The sequence below is a fragment of the Schistocerca piceifrons genome, chromosome 3 (assembly GCF_021461385.2).
Source record: "Schistocerca piceifrons isolate TAMUIC-IGC-003096 chromosome 3, iqSchPice1.1, whole genome shotgun sequence".
In the NCBI taxonomy this organism is placed as follows: Eukaryota; Metazoa; Arthropoda; class Insecta; order Orthoptera; family Acrididae; genus Schistocerca; species Schistocerca piceifrons.
Genome location: NC_060140.1, coordinates 143196209 through 143217696, shown reverse-complemented (window position 1 = coordinate 143217696; position 21488 = coordinate 143196209). Strand labels below are relative to the sequence as shown.

General features: G+C 44.7%; 1 protein-coding gene across 5 annotated transcripts in view; it reads left to right on the top strand.

The window, feature by feature from the left end:
- The first annotated feature begins 1596 nt into the window (after positions 1–1596).
- The window catches only part of LOC124788181, an 816659-nt gene continuing 796767 nt past the window's right edge, over positions 1597–21488 (top strand). For all 5 annotated transcript variants that reach the window (XM_047255338.1, XM_047255341.1, XM_047255337.1 and 2 more), the window contains exon 1: positions 1597–2876. In XM_047255338.1, the coding sequence (XP_047111294.1) occupies positions 2805–2876 (72 nt within the window). In that variant the 5' untranslated portion in view covers positions 1597–2804. The remainder of the gene's footprint in view (positions 2877–21488) is intronic.

Sequence of the window (21488 nt, the reverse complement as noted above, 5' to 3'; positions counted from 1 at the left end):
TCGTTTTTGGAAACCCAGAATCTACTATGTAGGAATCAACATGGATTCCGGAAACAGCGATCGTGTGAGACCTAACTCGCTTTATTTGTTCGTGAGACCCAGAAAATATTAGATACAGGCTCCCAGGTAGATGCTATTTTTCTTGACTTCCGGAAGGCGTTCGATACAGTTCCGCACTGTCGCCTGCTAAACAAAGTAAGAGCCTACGGAATATCAGACCAGCTGTGTGGCTGGATTGAAGAGTTTTTAGCAAACAGAACACAGCATGTTGTTATCAATGGAGAGACGTCTACAGACGTTAAAGTAACCTCTGGCGTGCCACAGGGGGGTGTTATGGGACCATTGCTTTTCACAATATATATAAATGACCTAGTATATAGTGTCGGAAGTTCCAAGCGGCTTTTCGCGGATGATGCTGTAGTATACAGAGAAGTTGCAGCATTAGAAAATTGTAGCGAAATGCAGGAAGATCTGCAGCGGATAGGCACTTGGTGCAGGGAGTGGCAACTGACCCTTAACATAGACAAATGTAATGTATTGCGAATACATAGATAGAAGGACCCTTTATTGTATGATTATATGATAGCGGAACAAACACTGGTAGCAGTTACTTCTGTAAAATATCTGGGAGTATGCGTGTGGAACGATTTGAAGTGGAATGATCATATAAAATCAATTGTTGGTAAGGCGGGTACCAGGTTGAGATTCATTGGGAGAGTCCTTAGAAAATGTAGTCCATCAACAAAGGAGGTGGCTTACAAAACACTCGTTCGACCTATACTTGAGTATTGCTCATCAGTGTGGGATCCGTACCAGATCGGGTTGACGGAGGAGATAGAAAAGATCCAAAGAAGAGCGGCGCGTTTCGTCACAGGGTTATTTGGTAACCGTGATAGCGTTACGGAGATGTTTAACAAACTCAAGTGGCAGACTCTGCAAGAGAGGCGCTCTGCATCGCGGTGTAGCTTGCTCGCCAGGTTTCGAGAGGGTGCGTTTCTGGATGAGGTATCGAATATATTGCTTCCCCCTACTTATACCTCGCGAGGAGATCACGAATGTAAAATTAGAGAGATTAGAGCGCGCACGGAGGCTTTCAGACAGTCGTTCTTCCCGCGAACCATACGCGACTGGAACAGGAAAGGGAGGTAATGACAGTGGCACGTAAAGTGCCCTCCGCCACACACCGTTGGGTGGCTTGCGGAGTATAAATGTAGATGTAGATGTACTTACAGCCATTTGCCGTGAAACGTCCAAAATACTTTGCCTTTCACCGCATAGCTAACATGGCGTGCGTTTCATTGTACACGTACATTTCTGTGTTCAGAAGGTGAACTCGGACCCGCGAGCTAAGGCGTGGAGGCGAATGTCTCGCTTCACGTTGACGGCACGTCGTAAGCGCGTCCGTGCGCTGATGGAATGGTATGGACGAGGCTGTAAACAAAACAGCAATCGGGCCGTCAGCCTCGCGGCTGGACTGCTAAAAATGGCGCGCCTAGGTGGGAGACGCGCCGGCACCTGTTGCAGTCGACGCATGCGCAGACTGCGCTCGGTCGCGATGTGCTGGCGACGCTCCGGGCGTCAGTTGCCGCTCGCCAGTCGCGAAGGACGCTGTTTCGTCGCAGCACTCCCGTACGCGCCAAAAACAAATTCCGCCAGTCGCCACCTACGAACACACCTCAGGTCTTGTTGCAAAGCCGTAAAGTTCACCTCTGTATGCAGCGCAGCGTCAGTCCATATATCCGTCAAGTAAAGTAGCGTACTACGTTGCTAATAGGAAAAAACAAAAAAGAGAAATATTGGATCATTTAATGGGGGAATAGAAGAAATAAGTGCTTGGCAGTGGTCCGCAATGAGTAGAAGTATCGGAGATGTAACTGCACAATTATTCCCGCTCCAGAGGTGCTATTTACCTTGAAATAAATCAGTCAGAATAGTGACTGAAACGCTTTCCAGATCGCTCTCTTGTAGTGCTTGTTTTGAGTTAAAGTGATAATCTTTACATCGTATTATTGCTTTGACGCTTATAAAAGTTTACACTGCATTGCGTGTTGACGAACTAGTGTGAATATAAAATATCTGTACGAAATACTATTGGTCAGGCAAAGAGAGTAAGCAGGGCTGTTCTTAGTCCATATTAGAGAGATTATTAGTCTTGGACTACCTGCATTTTTCTAGAAATTCGGACGTTACTGGAAAGCTTTTCGAACAGCCCAGCCCAAGTTGATATTAGAAGAGCGCTTGTATTTGCGTGCGGTATCCGTCAGTCCACACTGCGAGGGAAGCGAGAGACATTTTATCTCTGCAGCAAAAATAACCGTGCCGTGAGAGTCCTCCTGCGGTGGGGCCGTGAGTTGTAGCGTGTGGACAGACAGTCGCTGACGACAACCTTCGTCTGGAACAGGCAAACAACACTGGACAGGAAAAACAACCCGGGGCCACGCAAGCTAGTAGGTTCTCTGTGTTTAGATCTCGCGAAAGTGCACCCTTTCCGACCGGTACAGTGCCCGACTTGTCTTCAGCACAACTGAATGTGTATTATTACCAGGCCAAAGAGCTTTAAGTCACAATAGGGACTCATGGGTACTAGCCTCTAGAGCTTCCTGAACGACCGAAGCGCACAGGCTGTGCTGGGCTGAACACGAGTAGCACTCGTTCTTCCTGTTGACTCGAGCGAACGTCGTTGACAGACTGTTCCACACGTGTCGTGAGTGTTTGAACATTCCAGTGTGCGCCGCTTCGGTTTCGTCCGTGCGACTGTCGTCGAGATCTACCGAGTTCATCGCATCGTCCAGAAGAAATCCAAAATGGGTGCCGAAACGGGCGTCCTCCTACACGCGTCCTGGGCGCTGATCGCATTAATCTCGGCTGCCTCGGCGGTATGTAATAAACCTCTCACTTATTTCTCCAACCATACATAAAGAAGAAATAGTTCACATGATGTTGTAATCACGACTTTACGATTTAAAAAAAAAATGTAAATATATTGACGTAACTTACAAGACTGGTCGCACTGCAACTCTTTAAGGAAAATCGCCGACTACTGACAAGGGAACCTCCCCATCGCACCCCCCTCAGACTTAGTTATAAGTTGGCACAGTAGATAGGCCTTGAAAAACTGAACACAGATCAATGGATAATACAGGAAGAAGTTGTGTGGAACTATGAAAAAATAAGCAAAATATACAAACTGAGTAGTCCATGGGCAAGATAGGCAACATCAAGATAATGTGAGTACAAGAGCGCCGTGGTCCCGTGGTTAGCGTGAGCACCTCTGGAATGAGAGGTCCTTGGTTCAAGTCTTCCCTTGAGTAAAATTTTATTTTCGCAAAATTATGATCTGTCCGTTCGTTCATTGACGTCTCTGTTCACTGTAATAAGTTTAGTCTCTGTGTTTTGCGACCGCACCGCAAAACCGTGCGATTAGTAGACGAAAGGACGTGCCTCTCCAATGGGAACCGAAAACATTTGATCGCAAGGTCACAGGTCAACCGATTCCTCCACAGGAAAACACGTCTGATATATTTTGTACGACACTGGTGACTGCATGTGCGTCACATGACAGGAATATGTTGTCGACACACCTAACTTGTACACTTGGCGAATGGGTAAAAAGATTCTTCTACCTTGTCCGATTTAGGTTTTCTTGTGGGTGTGATAATCACTCTAAAAAAAGTGATCAAAACATAAGAGTTTGTCACATAAACTGAAAATAAAAAATTAAACTTTTCACTCGAGGGAAGACTTGAACCAACGACCTCTCGTTCCGGAGCTGCTCACGCTATCCACGTGACCACGGCGCTGCTGAGCTCACATTATCCTAGATGTTTCCTATGTTGCACATGGACTACTCTGTATATTTTGCTTATTTTTTCATAGTTCCACACAACTTCTTCCTGTTTTCTCCATTGATCTGTGTTCAGTTTTTCAAGGCCTATCCACTGTGCCAACTTATAACTAAATCTGAGGGGGGTGCGATGGAGAGGTTCCCTTGTGAGGTACTTTAATTTCACTCCCTTGTCTGTGTCCGCCTCCGTAGCGTAGCGGTAGCATTACCGACAACAGGGGGCCCGGGTTCGATTCCCGGCAGGGGACTGGGTGTTGTGTATCCTTCATCATCATTGACTCGCAAGTCGCCGCAGTGGTGTCACCTAAAAAGGACTTGCAATACGGGGGCCTATCTCCCCCGAATGGGACCTCCCGGCCAACAATGCCACACGGTCATTTCATTCCAACGCGTTTGAAACATCCAGCTCTTATTTTCAGGCCTTATATGACCAAGCAAAAACATCTGCTTCACGATGTACATTTATGCCTTCCAGAATGTTCTCAGGAACACTTGCCCACACCTAGTTGATTTCAGCATTGATAGTGCCGGTAAACGAAGCGAATTAACGGTTTTAAAATATCATCGACATAGGAAGCAAGCTGTTGTTGATTCTCATTTATTACTACTTCTAAATGACCGTGTGCAAGGTGATTGTGTGCACATTAAGACCTGGACTCACTGTTAAGTGCAATATGCATTTGGGCACGTAATCAGAGGAATACCGGTTCACCAAAGTCAAGCTGTTTTGAGTGAGTCGCTTCAATCACGCTGATGACTGGGTGTTGTGTGATGTCCTTATGTTAGTTAGGTTTAAGTAGTTCTAAGTTCTAGGGGACTGATGACCATAGATGTTAAATCCCATAGTGCTCAGAGCCATTTGAACCATTTCTTTTTCAACCACGCCAAGCGCGCAGTCATGACGTAAAGTCAAAGCCCAGAGTAAGTTGTACTACGTCAAATATGCAGGCCTTAGAATAAAACAGACTGACTAGATCGAAAAATTCCCTTCTCGCGTGGAACACATTTATACAAGCCTGGAAGCAGATTCAGTAAGTTTCTGATCAACATGAGTATCTGTTCTAATATCCCCACAGAAAAATTGATGTGAATGAGAGTATGCCTCGACTAATTGAAACCGAGAAGTTGCGCAACGGATTCATCTGCGTGTCTGGTCTACGACGGCCGCGACACCTTTCTGTAATGAGCTTGACTGCTAGCTGACATATACCTGCGAACTGAAGGTCGGTAAACACGTGCGTGTTCCATTAATGTGAACCTTTGACCGCAACTGTCGCAATATTGTCATTTCACTTTAAATTTACTTAAATAAACGCTTATGAAAACTAAAGATCAGTTATTGACGTGGAACGTTACCTTTCCACATTTACGCCGTTCCTATTTACTTTGCCGCATCTTCTGTCTTTTATTTAAAGCTACAATTGCGATACACATAACGTAACTATAATTTGCCGCTGCGCCCGCACCAGTGAATGTGACAATGGGTGACCAACGTGATGCAAATAGACTGGTGCGGGGTGCGTGGGGCAAGCTACTTTGGGTGTGTGCGTGTGTTTTGTGTAGTATACCCAAGATAAGTTCAGCTAGCAACTACAATGCAACTGTTTAACGCTGCATGAAGTCACAGTCAGTCTTCGGATTTATATCGATATATATCGAGCAGAACAATGGAGCAAAGCGACACTGCTAAGAAGACAGACGGTAGCACCTGTTTGTTGTATTAAATCCTTTGGTTTTATGGTTGTGCTTACAGAAAATTATGTTTTAATAACTTAAATTTCAGAACAGTGTTTTGTAAAAAAAAATGCTTTCCCATTGTAAGTGTGATTTTTTCGCTGAAAGGGGGGAGGGGGGGTTGTATGGTGCGTTCTGTCACCTAAAATTTAAGAAATTTGCACTGCATTTACGCATCTCGTAACAACATAATCAAAACAGATACCATGGAAAGTAAAAGAGGTGCCTTGCCTATTAAAAGGGATTGGGAATGGCAGGGCCTACCCTTTCACTACATAACGTGGATTTTGCTCACTACTGCCCTATCAGTGGTTCAAATGGCTCTGAGCACTATGGGACTCAACTGCTGAGGTCATTAGTCCCCTAGAACTTAGAACTAGTTAAACCTAACTAACCTAAGGACATCACAAACATCCATGCCCGAGGCAGGATTCGAACCTGCGACCGTAGCGGTCTTGCGGTTCCAGACTGCAGCGCCTTTAACCGCACGGCCACTTCGGCCGGCCCCTATCAGTGTGACTTCCCTTATGTAGAACAGAGGACTGGGGTTGAATTTCATACAGATCATCACAGCATGGAGAGCTGCATCAAACCAGTCTCAGGACTGAAGACCACAACAACAACAACAACATCACATACAGGAGTCGTCGGCGCATCAGAAAGGATTAGGGCCTGGCGCAAGGATCGTCTATCTAACTGCATAAAAAAATATCCACCACGATCAAACAAAAACTACTCATTGGATTTACAATCACTTTTATCATCTTAAGAGGAGCATTTTCAGTAGGGGACCTTGCAATGCTTGATGTCTCAATAAATGGGGTTAACACTTTTCATTGAAAGTCGGGTTAAAAGCACCACAATATATTATAAATCGAAATTACACTTGTACAAACGAAGTATAATTATTGAGTATACATATCTTGTTACCTATGGCAGTTAATGCGAGACTGGGGGGGGGGGGGGGGCAGGGGGATATGGCCGAAATTCAGCAGCCACTCACAATACTAGCGTTCGAAATGGACAAGGAATGGTGGGAGCTGACCATTCAGAAAAGAATTTACTCTAAAAATTAGTGAAAGGTAAGAGACGGAGTCCAATAGGTAATACGTAAATATATTGAAAAGGGAAACTATGAACTACTTGTGGATGCGCGTTATTTAAGCGTCCTCCAATCCGAAAACTAAAAAAATTCATGAAACTCATTCTGCAACACATTGAATTACGAATAGGAAGAAACGCGAGCCATGCTACTTCTGGTTCCATTTTGATATCGTATGCAGAACTACTCGCCATGTGTTCACACGTGGGCGACAAAGAAGAGAAAACCTAACAGACAAAGGTCGTTATGAAATGTTCACTAATATCACGCAGTATTGAAGAAGGAAAGACATTCAGTAAAGGCGAAGTGGTTACGAGGGTGGTTGAGTTATAGCGAATGTGGTGGCTCAGAGTCCCACGTATGTTTTGCATACTGCAACCGACCAGGCTCTGACTCCAAGTCCAAAAACAAAATAGCAAAATGAGGCGCAGATCCTCCCGACATTAAAGATACCTAACACTTTAATATGTATTCGCGACTCAATCCACTTCTGAACCTAGCAAGAGCACGCATGCTTACCGACTCCTCACGACTGCTAAACGCCTGCCGGCCGGTGCTCCAGCAGAGCCGGGCCTTGTGGGGGTGGGAATTTGCGCATTCTTCGTCGGCCAATCAGGGGGTACGGATCTGTCGCCGAACCAGCTGCCGTTCAAGCAGACATTCCTGACTTGCCGTAATGACTCGTGATTGGGCAGGAAGGCCTCTTTACAGAGCCAAACGTGCAGGGGAAACTGAGTTTTAGGTTGGTACTACTGCTTGGAAGAATAAGAAGGACTATTTCGGCTTCTCCAGGTCGTTTAAACTATCAACCCATGCTTCCAAGCTAAAAGGTCAGCGTGGGATAAGGAAAGCCAACATGGCTAGCTAATGGAGACTGCTGAATACGGAAATAAAATAAAAGTACCTTGCTCCAATCCTCTCTCCAGTTTCATTATACTGTCATACAGAAAAAATCAGAAGAGTAGCAGGCATGCTATTACCGTATTAGTAATGATAATAACATGACTACAATATCGTAAATCGTAAATAAGTGAAAGAAGTGGAAGGTAGATGCACGTCTTTCAACAGGATCACTTAAAAAGAACTCGGACATGAGCGTGAACGATAACTTTAAACCACACTTTAATATTCTGAAGCAAAACATCGCCAGAAACAGCGAGTTATAGAAAACATATTGTATCAAGAAAACAGCACAGTTGAAGTACACCCGCTTTGAAGCTAAAACCGTAAATTACAGTTAAATTTCACTGCGACTTAACGTAGAGAGCTGAACTATGCCAAAAAATGCTTAATTTAATATGGGTTAGGACGATTACCAACCTTGACATCAACTGGTGCAGACTATATGCTGCAACCTGTGATCGGCCTCGTTGGAAATCCAGGCGAGACTACCTACTGCCAACTTGTTATATTCAACCATCTAACTGAGTGTTCTAAACGTCTTGTCACGTCAGCTGTAGCACAGCAAATAATATTTATGCAACTGTTTGGGTTCAAAAATGGTTCAAACGGCTCTGAGCACTGTGGGACTTAACTGCTGTGGTCATCAGTCCCCTAGACCTTAGAACTACTTAAACCTAACTAACCTAAGGACATCACACACATCCATGCCCGAGGCAGGATTCGAACCTGCGACCGTAGCGGTCGCGCGGTTCAAGACTGTAGCGCCTAGAACCGCTCGGCCACCCCGGCCGGCCCGGAAAGCTGGGCTTCTGTCATTAAGGACTATGCGAAGTAGAGCCGGCAGCTACAGTTTTTCTCGTTTGTATCTGAAGTAAAGCACTGATTTTAACAACTGAACGAACTGTTCTGTTGGTACTACTCATGTGGTAGTACTTTTAGCCTAATTTCTCCGAAATTCCCAATAGTAATGCCATGGTTATTGTTTTTGCATTTGGCGAGGTGAAAGAGTAACAAACAGTTCGAAACACTGTGTTGACAATTCTTTCTTATAACATACAACAGAATTGCAGTTATGCAGTGATTTCCGGGTTCTTGGTCAACTGTTAGTCATTTAGGCATCGAGTACACTGCTTTCATAGGAGCAGAAAGAGAAATATCAATATGCCAAGAGGCGTTTAATTTTTTTGCGATTCTCTGGCATCGTCCAGATATCGCTTGCCACACCAAAGTCGGCAAACGCGAATCGATCCCACAGACGTTCGTGACTGCCCGCAGCAATCCGCGACAGCCAGTGGGAGGCAGTCCACAAGACCACGCCTCTCTCGCAACATAGCAGTGTCCGCACGCTGAGGTCAATATAGTTTCTAGCGTGCAAGAGCTTTGCCCGGTTAGAGACCTCTTATGAAGGAGTCAACATCGTAGTGTAGGACAAATGAGTTCTTTAAATTTCTGATGAACTTCTACAGTAAAATATGTTGACTATTGTACCTCAAGAGCCGGCCGATGTGGCCGAGCCGTTCTAGGCGCTTCAGTCCGGAACCGCGCTGCTGCTACGGTCGCAGGTTCGAATCCTGCTTCAGGCATGTATGTGTATGATGTCCTTAGGTTAGTACCTCAAGAGAACAGTTTGTTAATTACTGCATCAAGCGGTTCTTTGCTAGTCAATGACACCTGTGAATTATCCAGTACTTCTGTGGTAAAGAAGTATGCCACCGTTTGGTAAATTTTTTATTCATTGATGTATTAAAGTGAACTAATATTTCACGACTTACAGTTCCTACATGTCACCTCAGAGCAATCAGACAACTCACAGTTACGGTCATAAATTAAGGATAATGCTGATACATGGTGAAACAACGCTCTGGTGGGCTGTTTGCGGGTTAAATCAACTCGCGGTGTGACCATGCTGTGCATTTGACCTGCGGTTGACGCACGGTGGCGCTGGCAGCATTCCACATACGCAGAGGTGTGTTGGTGCATGTCAGTGTACGGTGCAGCGAGTAAGTGTGCAGACGTTTTCAGACGTGCTAATGGTGACTGTGTGTTGAAAATGGCTCAATGAACACTTATTGATGCCGTTATGAGGGGTAGAATACTAGGGCGAGTGGAGGCTGGTCAAACACAGCAGGTCGTAGCACGGGCCCTCCGTGTGCAACGATTCCAGCAGACAGAAACGTGTCCAGGCGCTACAGTACGGGACGTCCACAGTGCACAACACCACAAGAAGACCGATATCTCGCCATCAGTACCTGCAAACGGCCACGGAGTACTGCAGGTAGCCTTGCTCGGGCCCTTACCGCAGCCACTGGAACCGTTGTCTCCAGACACACAGTCTACAGACGACTGAACAGACATGGTTTATTCGCCCGGAGACCTGTAAGGTGTATTCCACTGACCCCAGGTCACAGGAGAGTCCGTAAAGCCTGGTGCCAAGAACACAGTACTCGATCAGTGGTCCCAGGCTATGTTCACGGACGAGGCCAGTTATAGTCTGAACAGTGATTCTCGTCGGGTTTTCATCTGGCGTGAACCAGGAACCAGATACCAACCCCTTAATGTCCTTGAAAGGGACCTGTATGAAGGTCGTGGTTTGATGGTGTGGGGTGGGATTATGATTGGTGCACGTACACACCTGCATGTCTTTGACAGAGGAGCTGCAACAGGTCAGGTGTATCAGGACGTCATTTTACAACAGTATGTCCGCCTTTTCAGGGGTGCAGTGGATCCCACCTTCCTCCTGACGGATGATAACGCACGGCTCCACCGAGCTGCCATCATGAAGGAGTACCCTGAAACAGGCCTAGACCCCATCGAGCACGTCTGGGATGCTCTCGGTCGACGTATCGCTGCACATCTTCAAACCCCTAGGACACTTCAGGAGCTCCGGCAGGCACTGGTGCAAGAATGGGAGGCTATACCCTAGCAGATGCTCGACCACCTGATCCAGAGTATGCCAAACAGTATGCATGGTGATCATAATCCATATTGATGTCGGGGTACATGCGCAGGAAACAGTGGCGTTTTGTAACATAAGTGTTTCGGGACGGTTTTCTCAACTTATCACCAATACTGTGGACTTACGGATCTGATCCGTGCGTGTTCCCTATGTGCCTATGCTATTAGCGCCAGTTTTGTGTAGTGCCATGTTGTGTGGCACCACATTCTGCACTTATCCTTAATTTATGAGCATGAATGTAGTTCGGTCTGGTCATAACAGGTTTCTCAACACAAGTGAAATGCTGTGTTGTAAGTAATGACATCCATTATGCGCACAATTTCCAATTTTTACACAAATAAGCGTTTATGTGGCTTAATCCAGGGCAGATACCGAAACACTAGCAAGATAATGACAATGCAGCACCAAGACATGGCCTATATATTTGTAAAAGAGATATACAGATAAATGAAACTTCTGCTACTACTAGGAAACGTTGGTTATAGAGATATCTGTTACAGTGAGTTAGAACAGTCCGTCGTGTCAAAATTTGCTGATGCATCGACTTTTAGATCCGAGTACCAACATACACCGAAATTTTCAACTCGAGGAAATATCTGCTCAACGAGTCTGAAATACGCTTTGCGTGCTAGAAGCGCTTAAAATTCTCCCTTTTCAAAGCCAGGGTCCAAATATTCTTTCGTACTTCATCAGTGGGAAAAATATAAGCAGTTCTGAGTTTACAGAAGAACAAGTCATGAAGGCAAACAGGAAACAGAAGAAAGGAACGACCTTGCAGTTAATATTCAATTTTTCATATTTTGACACAAATAAATGAAAAGGCCATTCCCGTCAGTTTGGCAGCGATACGAGTTCTGAGTTTCAGCTTTTAAATTGACTGACTTAATCTCGACAACTATTCTCAAATATTTTTGTGTTTTTAAAACAGCTATACCTGTGGAACGAAATGTTACTTTCTTTTGCATATCTTTATGTGCAACCAATCGCTGCTCAGGATTTCATCAGTGTAATAAAGCAACCCTTACTGACAATAATTCAGTCAACATAGAAATAAACTGCTAAATATTCCAGAAGTCGCTTGCAAATCGATGCCCTCACCACTCAGCTGATCGAGCAGTTGGCCTCATCATGTGCAGTCCTTACCGTCTATGATCCAAGACACTAACCTTCCGTTTGTTTCAAGCAAGGAAGCAGCCATCCTTGCAAATACAGGGACCGCACAGTGACCTCTATACTAGCTGGATACAGAACTCTGGTTTCTGAGCATGGAACTTCGAGTGCCTGCAGGTTGCTGTGGTCTCATAGAAGCTCGTTTCACCCAAAGCTGACTGCTGTCGAGTTTCATGTCTGCAGCGAGTTTTATGGGAGTGACGCTTGTGAGTGGAACCTTGGAAATCGCGATATATTGGGAAATAAAACAACAACCTGCCGAGAGGGCAGGTGATAGCTGAAGTGGTCACAGTAGCAAATATCTACTAATACCCGTACTGCTGGCCCCTGTTTTGAGCACAAGCGAGGTAGATTATTCCTACACGTCGGTCAGCGGCCTGAAGATGGCGTAGTAAAGCGCTGAAACTGATTGCCAAATAAAATAAGGTTGAAAATTGACGGCCGAGAGGTGTTTAATTTGACATCCTCTGTCGAACAGCCGAGTCCCGCAACCATCGCTAAAAAGACAGACATACAGAGACCTGTTCAAGAAGCTTCTGCATTGTTAACAACAATCGATTTTACGAATTACACGTATTTAAAGGTTTGGCTACTATAGTACCTAATTTATTTCTACTACATATCATGGCGTTCTTTCGCACGACAATGCAATGTATGAGTAGAACAAAATGAAATAAAGAAGAATCAATTTTATGATCAGCCTCTCAATGTCCGAATCACAGGAGATTTTTGATGTCATCGTCTTTTGTACTAGCCTTGAAATAGCCCGTCTTGTTCTACTCTAGAAATCTGGGACCCTTGTTGTAATAGGCTGGTATGAGCACAGAAGCGAAAAGTATTTTCTTTTGCATTCTTTTGTCACTTAGTCGCCGCATTGTTGTAGTTGGCGAAATACAAAATTTACCGATCTTTGACCAACACGCTTAGGGTCGACTAATACTAAACATCAACCGAAAGTCAAGCGACGGCACTGTGAAATGGCGGTGAGTTCACACTAGACAAAACGTCAGCACAAGGTCAATCCTCTTAGCCCAGTACCGCACACTCACAATAAGATTATGCTTACCATCCACGATACAATCAAACTGAAGTATCAGAATTAAGGAAGTATCAATGATTAAGTTTATTAATGGCGAAATCAGACTTCATAACGATACTCTTTGTCAATTTTGCTTGGTAAATTGCTGGAGAAAGGACGTTTCAGAGCACCGACGTTTATTTGCTAGCGGAAATACATACATGCAGACGCATCAGACAACCGTTATAAAGGATTACATAGAGTCTGTCTGTCTTATCCGTTGTGTATTTTCCCCTACGTAGCAAATAGAGGCTGAAACATACATATTTTTCTCCTGCAATAGAGCTGACTTTGTTAGTTAAAAGAAGTTTATTTTATGTTCTTACTAGCTTAGTGCCCACTGCTTCCGTCGCGTAGACTGTATGGTCTGCAAAGATTGTTTTTTGGTTTTTGAATTTTTATGTTTTTCACAGATTGCAACATAGTCTAAACTTTCTACGCCAATTGAGGCAATAGAAGCATGGTATTTTCCCAATGCACTTCTGACCAAAACGTGATTCTCGCAGCTGGAGTCGGAGGCCTTTGTTAATTCTGCCTTTTGATTTCTTGTGGTGATATTTCCCTAGAAACTTTCATACCCAACACATATTTCTTTTGAAATCAATACGAGTTTTAATAAGGTAGCTTTAAAAATGTTTTAATATAACAAAATATTTTCATAAAAATTTTCATCCATATTTCGTCGAGGCTGAGTTTCCAAGTACACTGAAACACTTTTTTAAACTTCTAAACAAAGAGTCAAACGCCGGTTTCCATAGATGTAGCTTTGAAAATGCTTTAGTAGTACTTTAATAATGATTTATTTTTAAAAAATCCCTTCTTACGCAATATTTCACCTGCTTGGGGGTTGAATTTCCAAAAGTGTTGAAACATGTTTATCTATTTCTGAGAGAAACCAAATGCCAGTTTTCATATCCCTAGCTTCAAAATTACTTTAATAGCGACTTTTTTGGAAAAAGTCTTTCTTTCCCTGCTTCCCCACTGCAGGGGTTAAATTTCGAAAAATTTCTTCTTAGACGATGCTTACAGTATAAGATCAGTACCCTCTATATTTTAATATCACAACATAATTTCATAAAAATTTTCATACTCTATTTCACCCCCTTAGCGGTTGATTTGCCAAAAACATCGAAAATTGTGTTTTGTTTATTACTAACTGAAGAGCCGAATAAATTTTCATACATTTAACTTAAAAAATTCATTCACAATTAAATATTTCCGTATAACCTTTCGTCCCCTGTTTCACCCCCTTCGAGACTGAATTTCCAAAAACAATGATATTCTTATGATATGATACTTTGAACCGAGAAGTCAAATACCAGCTTTCATAGGCGCAGCTTTAAAAGTGCTTTAGTAGCTCTTTTAATAATGGGTAATTAAAAAAAACCCACTCACCAACTATTTCATCCGCTTAAGGGTTCAGTTTCGAAAACAGTGAAATACGCATTTTTTGATCTCGAACTGAGAGGTCAAATACCAGTTTTCACAAATGTAGTGGTTCTTTAACAACGATTTGTGTTCAAAAAAATTTCACCCACTATTTCACCCCCATATGGTCCAAATTTCTAAAAACGCTGAAATCTGCATTTCTTCGTTTCTGACCGAAAAACTAAATGCCAGTTTTCGTTGTTGTAGCTTACAAATTGCCTTAATAGTGATATATTAAAAAAAACAAAAAAAACCCTTTCATTCTGTGCTTCATCGCATTAGGGGTGAAACCGAAAAATCCCGTTTTACACGATGTCTACAATATAAAATCACCACCCCCTTCTAAATACAGGATTCTAGTATCGGCGGTTTGGACTGGGCTATGATAAATCAGTCAGTCTGCCAAAACATTTCCTTTTATACAGTGTGTTCGGAAATTTCCGTTAAAAACTTCTAGAACTTGTAGTGAGGAGTGTGTATATAATACAGTATACTGAATAGGAACCCGTGTCCGGCACAGCTGTTTGAAAACATGTTTGCTACGCAGGTTTGCAACATAGCAGTCGTGGTGGGAGTCGTTACGTCTGATCAGCTGAGGTCATTTGACGTCTATCCTAGTTCTCTGACCAGGTTCGAGGCTCCTTATGTGTCTGTGAGCGTTAGAACAACATGGATGAGTACACGTTTGCAAAATTCAAAGAACATGATCCTTCTGTATGGCGAAGTTCACGGTAACGGAATAGCCTCTCCTCGCCTTTATCAGTATAGTTATGAACACAATCCGAATCCATCGCAAACACGTTTCGCCATAATTACGCAACGGCTTCGAGAATGGGGTACCTTCACCTTCAGCAGGCGCGCCTGTGGTGCTCCAAGGAGACGCTGCACACCCGAATTGGAAGAGACCATGTTGCATCATGTTGAGGAGAACCCGTCAACGAGAACACGAGCAACTGTGCATGCAATGGATGTAGCTCCCAGCATCGTCTGGTACGTTGTGGATGACCAGCAACTACATCCATACTACCCTAACACTCCATGCCGCCTCTAACACTCACAGACAAGTGAATGAGGCTCGAACCAGATGAGAGAGGTAGGAAAGACGTCAAATGACATCAGCCAAGCACCCTGCGCAACACTGTCCTATTATTACCTACCTAGAAAAGATTTTTTCCAACGATGCATTTCCGGACGTGGTTTTCTGTTCAAAGTATTACGTACACACTCTCCTTTACATGTCCTATGAATCTGTAGCGAGAATTTGCGAACACCCTGTATACAACGAGGGGACAAAAGACGTGGGATACCTAATAATAACGAGTCGGACCTCTTTACACTGGAGTAATGCGGCAACTCAACGCGGCATGGAGTCAACAAGACTTTCGAAGTCACCTGCAGGAATACTGAGCCAATCTGTCTACGACCTGACCTCTCGACTGTGCCCCATAAATGTTCGTTGGGATTCACGTCGGGCGGTCTGGGTGGCCAGATCATTCAGTCTAATTGTCCAGAATGTTCTTCAAACCAATCGCGAGCAATTGTGGCTCTGTGACGTGGCACATTGTCATCCATAGATGTTGTTTGGAAACATGAAGTCCATTAATGCCTGAAAATGGTCTCCAGGTAGCCGAAAATTATCGTTTCCAGCCAATGATCGGCCAGAGGACCCAGTACATTCAATGTAAATACGTCCCACACCTTTTTGGAGTCACCATCAGCTTGCACAGTACCTTGTTGACAGATTGGGTCTGGGGTCTGTGTCTCTTACCAACTGAAGTCGTTACGCATCTGACCAGGCCACGGTTTCCCAGTCGTCTAGGGTCCAACCGACATGGTCACGAGCCCAGCAGAGGCGCTGCGTTGGATGCGCCGATCGTCTGCTGCCATAGCACATTGACCCCAAATTTCGCCGCGCTATTCTTAAGGGTGATTTCTTCGTACGTCCCGTATTGATTTCTACAGTTATTTCTCGAAGTGTTGCTTGCCTTTTAGCACTGAGAACTCAGCGCAACGTCGTGTACAGCAAACCGAACAACTGAGATTCTGAATGCTGTAAAGTTCAGCAGCATGGGTGGGTCAACATACAGTACTGACCTAGCACCCTGTGATTTCCATTTTTTCCAAAAATTAAAAACAAAGTGCGTATAGTCATTTCTTAAAGCTAATCTTGTTTGTCATCAGTGCTAAAATCAGCTACAGTTGTAAAAAATATTTATTTCTAAAAAGGAAAGCACATTCTGGTTTCAGGACTTGTGTGCCATCATCCGGTCTATCTGCAAAACTATAAGTCAATACGATCACCTGTACATAATGTTAATACAAGAAAAGTTAAACAGAACCAGCAGAAATTCTTAGCAAAACCCGTGTACGTACGTTAAAATGTGAGTTCATAAATTATAACTGAGATTAAAATAGTGCATCCCTGGTCCATCACATCAAACAGGATATCCTCTTAAATCCTAGTCCTGCTAGAAATCCTCCGGCAGATGAGGATCGACGTAAAATGACAAAGATCCTCAGTTAAAAGAGCGGAAACCACCGTTGAATCAAATATAATTAACGATCCGACTTCTTAAATCCCTATCACACACATCAAAAAAAATTTTGCATCCCTTGGGTTCCGAGAGTTCTTGAACCTGTACAGAAAATTGGAATAGAGATCAACATAAACATCATTTACGCCCTTTTTATTGCTCATGAAAACCACAGATTGCATGTTGTACCACCATACAGCGAGACCTTCAGAGGTGGTGGTCCAGATTGCTGTACACACCTGTACCTCTGACACACAGCAGCACGTCCTCTTGCACTGATGCATGCCTGTATTCGTCGCGGCATACTATCCACAAGTTGATGAAGGCACTGTTGATCCACATTGCCCCACTCCTCAACGGCGATTCGGCTTAGATCCCTCAGAGTGGTTGGTGGGTCACGTCGTCCATAAAAAGCCCTTTTCAATCTATCCCAGGCACGTTCGATAGGGTTCATGTCTGGAGGACATGCTGGCCAATCTAGTTCAGCGATGCCGTTATCCTGAAGGAATCACAAGATGCGGGCGCGAATTGTCGTCCATGAAGACGATATGCTCCAGATATGGTTCCACTACCGGTCGGAGGATGGCATTCACGTAACGTACAGCCGCTACGGCGCCTTCCATGACCACCATCGGCGTACGTCGGCCCTGCATAATGCCACCCCAAAACAGCAGGGAACCGCCACCTTGCTGCACTCGCTGGACAGTGTGTCTAAGGCGTTCAGTCTGACCAGGTTGCCTCCAAACACGTCTCCGACGATTGTCTTGTTGAAGGCATATGCGACACTCATCAGTGAACAGAACGTGATGCCAATCTTGAGCGGTCCATTCGGCATGTCGATGGGCCCACCTGGACCGCACTGCGTGGTGTCGCGGTTGCAGAGATGGACCTCGCCATGGACGTCAGGTGTGAAGTTGAAGATCATGCAGTCTATTGCGCACAGTTTGAGTCGTAACACGACATCCTTTGCCTGCACGAAAAACATTATTCAACATGGTGTCGTTGCTGTCAGGGTTCCTCCGAGCCATAATCCGTGGGAAGCGGTCATCCACTGCAGTAGTAGCCCTTGGGCGGACTGAGCGAGGCATGTCATCGACTGTTCCTGTGTCTCTGTATCTCCTCCATGTCCGAACAACATTGCTTTGGTTCCCTCCGAGACGCCTGGACAGTTCCCTTGGTGAGAGCCCTTCCTGGCACAAAGTAACAATGCGGACGCGATCGAACCGCGGTATTGAACCGTCTAGGTATGGTTGAACTGCAGACAACACGAGTCGTGTACCTCCTTACTGGTGGGATGACTGGAACTGATCGGCTGTCGGACCCCCTCCGTCTAATAGGTACTGCTCATGCATAGCCCGCATCTCGTGGTCGTGCGGTAGCGTCCTCGCTTCCCACGCCCGGGTTCCCGGGTTCGATTCCCGGCGGGATCAGGGATTTTCTCTGCCTCGTGATGGCTGGGTGTTGTGTGATGTCCTTAGGTTAGTTAGGTTTAAGTAGTTCTAAGTTCTAGGGGACTGATGACCATAGATGTTAAGTCCCATAGTGCTCAGAGCCATTTGAACCATTTTTTTGCTCATGCATAGTCGTTTACATCTTTTGGCGGGTTTAGTGACATCTTTGAACAGTCAAAGGAACAGTGTCTGTGATACAACATCCACAGTCAACGTCTGTCTTCTGGAATTCTGGAAACTGGGGTGATGCAAAACTTTTTTTGATGTGTGTGTAAAACTTACAACCCTCCGGGCTTATGGCAATGCCACACGTGGATCCGCATGAAGACAGACAGGCTGTCTTTCGAAGTCTGAAACGTATAAAAAAGGAGATTACATAGTGTACCTGCAGGCATGTGTGACATTTCGAAGAATTTTTGTTATTTCTGTTTAGGTTTTCTTATGTTTATAACGTGAAATGGTGTTATTGGTTCAAATAGCTCTGAGCACTATGGGACTTAACATCTGAGGTCATCTGTCCCCTAGAACTTATTAGACACTGGACTCGCATTCGGGAGGACGACGGTTCAATCCCGCGTCCGGCCATCCTGATTTAGGTTTTCCGTGATTTCCCTAAATCGCTCCAGGCAAATGCCGGGATGGTTCCTTTCAAAGGGCACGGCCGACTTCCTTCCCCGTCCTTCCCTAATCCGATGAGACCGATGACCTCGCTGTCTGGTCTCCTTCCCCCAAAACCAACCAACCAACCAACCCCTAGAACTTAGAACTACTTAAATCTAACTAACCTAAGGACGTCACACACATCCACGCCCGAGGCAGGATTTGAACCCGCGACCGTAGCGGTGGCGCGGTTCCAGACTGAAGCACCTAGAACCGCTCGGCCACACCGGCCGGCTGAAATGGTGTTATTATTGATTTATAATTTTACTGATGTACCTGAAGATGGGACACAGATCCTGAAACGGGGTTGTGTTTTCCTTTTTATAAATAAATAATTTTTACAGCTGTAGCGGAGTTTATCATTGATGAAGAATACCAACAGTTTTAGATGTCCCGGCATGAGAAACGTGTAATCTTGTTTGATTTTCTAAAAAAATTTTGTGCCACCCTCGGAAAATAACAAAGTCAGACTTCGTGTATCACTTTCATACTTAATATACAGACAGCCATAAGAAACGATTAAACGATTGGGGGCATTGAGTATGGACGTCTTGATCAACACCTCGACTGTACAGCAAAAGGAACGTAAATTGAGGTAGCTCTGTCACACTGTTTCATTTCTCCACTCACAGTTGCAAAAGTTATTCAATCTGTATATTGAGCAAGCAGTAAAGGAAACAAAAGAAAAATTCGGAGTAGGTATTAAAATTCATGGAGAAGAAATAAAAACTTTGAGGTTCGCCGATGACATTGTAATTCTGTCAGAGACAGCAAAGGACTTGGAAGAGCAGTTGAATGGAATGGACAGTGTCTTGAAAGGAGGATATAAGATGAACATCAACAAAAGCAAAACAAGGATAATGGAATGTAGTCTAATTAAGTCGGGTGATGCTGAGGGAATTAGATTAGGAAATGAGACACTTAAAGTAGTAAAGGAGTTTTGCTATTTGGGGAGCAAAATAACTGATGATGGTCGAAGTAGAGAGGATATAAAACGTAGGCTGGCAATGGCAAGGAAAGCGTTTCTGAAGAAGAGAAATTTGTTAACATCGAGTATAGATTTAAGTGTCAGGAAGTCATTTCTGAAAGTATTCGTATGGAGTGTAGCCATGTATGGAAGTGAAACATGGACGATAAATAGTTTGGACAAGAAGAGAATAGAAGCTTTCGAAATGTGGTGCTACAGAAGAATGCTGAAGATTAGATGGGTAGATCACATAACTAATGAGGAAGTATTGAATAGGATTGGGGAGAAGAGAAGTTTGTGGCAGAACTTGACCAGAAGAAGGGATCGGTTGGTAGGACATGTTCTGAGGCATCAAGGGATCACCAATTTAGTATTGGAGGGCAGCGTGGAGGGTAAAAATCGTAGAGGGAGACCAAGAGATGAATACACTAAGCAGATTCAGAAGGATGTAGGTAGCAGTAGGTACTGGGAGATGAAAAAGCTTGCACAGGATAGAGTAGGATGGAGAGCTGCATCAAACCTGTCTCAGGACTGAAGACCACAACAACAACAACAACAACAGTTGCAAAAGATATGGTGCCATGCCTTTCTGCTCTAGGCCAAGTATTACACGTGACAAACACACCAAGGACTTCAATAAAGACAATGAAATCGAAAACCAGTACCTACAGAGCTAGAGCTAATGGCTAGAACTGAACCTCGAAAATGGGAAATGCAAGAAATGGGAATGGAGATACGGTAGAAGAAACAGAGACGCGTTTAAGCTTACTGCTTTACTGCCGACAGACTCGCGCTGCTGAATGCGAGCGATGCCGTGGCTGCACGGGAACAGCTACCATCGTTCCAGTAAGCTCTCGACCACCCGACACGCTACTCGACAGCTATTTGGTCCACTCACGCTGCTGCTTAACTGGTGATGGACAGACAGCCGTGTTAGTTTCCACGTTCCAGCTACTCACGAATGGACGCGTCTAACATCTTCAAGCGGTTGCATTCCACTGAGACGCCCGGAGATGGGTTCTCCGTGCTTTTATTATGTTGGGCGCCACACATCGGTACGCGAAACGGTGCTTGTAGTCAACATAGCAAGGGCGGGGGGGTGCTAACTGTTCCTATGGCGCCAGACCGGCAATGCGACTCGGCCTATTGTTATTTGGGTTACAGGACGTTTCGGCACCAGATTTTTGAACGCGTGGACAATTACCGGTAGTGAAACTTCCTGGCAGATTAAAACTGTGTGCCGGACCGAGACTCGAACACGGGACCTTTGCCTTTCGCGGACAAGTGCTCTGCCAACTGAGCTACCCAAGCACGACTCACGCCCCGTCCTCACAGCTTTACTTCCGCCAGTACCTCGCTTCCTGCCTTCCAAACTTTTCAGTTTTAATCCGCCAGGAAGTTTCATATCAGCGCACACTCCGCTGCAGAGTGAAAATCTCATTCTGGAAACATCCCCCAGGCTGTGGCTAAGCCATATCTCCGCAATATCCTTTCTTTCAGGAGTGCAAGGTTCGCAGGAGAGCTCCTGTAAAGTTTGGAAGGTAGGAGGTGAGTTACTGGCGGAAGTAAAGCTGTGAGGACGGGGCGTGAGTCGTGCTTGGGTAGCTCAGTTGGTAGAGCACTTGCCCGCGAAAGGCAAAGGTCTCGAGTTCGAGTCTCGG